Source organism: Apteryx rowi, unplaced genomic scaffold (assembly GCF_003343035.1).
Source record: "Apteryx rowi isolate R43461 unplaced genomic scaffold, aptRow1 scaffold_2729, whole genome shotgun sequence".
NCBI lineage: Eukaryota > Metazoa > Chordata > Aves > Apterygiformes > Apterygidae > Apteryx > Apteryx rowi.
This window is the reverse complement of record NW_020449118.1, coordinates 2616-3618: the sequence shown is the minus strand read 5'-3', so window position 1 is coordinate 3618 and position 1003 is coordinate 2616. Positions and strand designations below refer to the sequence as shown.

Here is a 1003-nt window from a genome sequence, read left to right as displayed (position 1 = left end):
GTGCAGTGCAAAGGGATGGGCAATACGATGTGATGCCAGTGCGATGCAAGGGGATGGGCAATGGGATGCAATGAGGGAGGGATGCAATGGGATGTGCAATGCAGGTGCAATGCAAGGGGATGTGCAATGCAATGCAATGCAATGCAGGAGTGATGCAATGGGATGTGCAATGCAGGTGCAATGCAAAACAACGTGCAATGCAATTCAATGCCGGTGCAATGCAAGGGGATGTGCAATGCGATGCAATGCGGGCGGGACGCGTCGTGTTTCGGACCTACCGGGCTTGGTGGCGATGGTGCGGCTGATGGGCGCCGGGAGCTCGCTGTGGCTCACGGTGCAGGTGAAGGTCTCGCCCTCGTCCCAGGCGCGGGTGGAGATGGGCAGCTCGCTGGTGGCGGTGAAGGTGCCGTTGAACTGCTCGCGCAGCTGCAGGGGCAGCGGGCTGAGGGGCCCCGGGCGCTCGCGGGCCCAGCTCAGCTGCAGCCCCTCGTCGCTGGGCAGGCTGGAGGCCTGGCAGCGCAGGCGTGGGTACTGCGACATGTAGAGGTCGGACGGGCTGGGGGCCAGGGCGAAGAGCCGGATCCCGCTGGCGTCCGCCGGGCGTCCATCTGGCCGGGGCAGCGGCGGTCAGCGGCATCGCCCGCACCAGCGCTCGCCTGTGTGCTGGTGCGTGCAGCCAAAGCTTGCTAGAGCACTTGTGCATGCAGCCAAAGCTTGCTAGCGCGCTTGTGCATGCAGCCAAAGCTTGCTTGCATGGTTGTGCATGCACCCAAAGCTTGCTAGAGCACTTGTGCATTCACTTAATGTTTGCTTGCACGCTTGTGCGTGCAGCCAAAGCTTGCTAGAGCGCTTGTGCATTCACTTAATATTTGCTTGCACGCTTTTGCGTGCAGCCAAAGCTTGCTAGAGCGCTTGTGCATTCACTTAATGTTTGCTTGCACGCTTGTGCATGCAGCCAAAGCTTGCTAGAGCACTTGTGCATTCACTTAATGTTTGCTTGCAC

General features: G+C 60.0%; 1 gene segment (V, D, J or C); it reads right to left on the bottom strand.

The window, feature by feature from the left end:
* Window positions 1-278: 278 nt before the first annotated feature.
* LOC112967393 overlaps window positions 279-1003 on the bottom strand; it is a gene marked incomplete at both ends in the record, with an annotated part of 2607 nt that continues 1882 nt past the window's right edge. Inside the window, 1 exon segment of the C gene segment in view lies at window positions 279-608. Coding sequence covers window positions 279-608 — 330 coding nt within the window.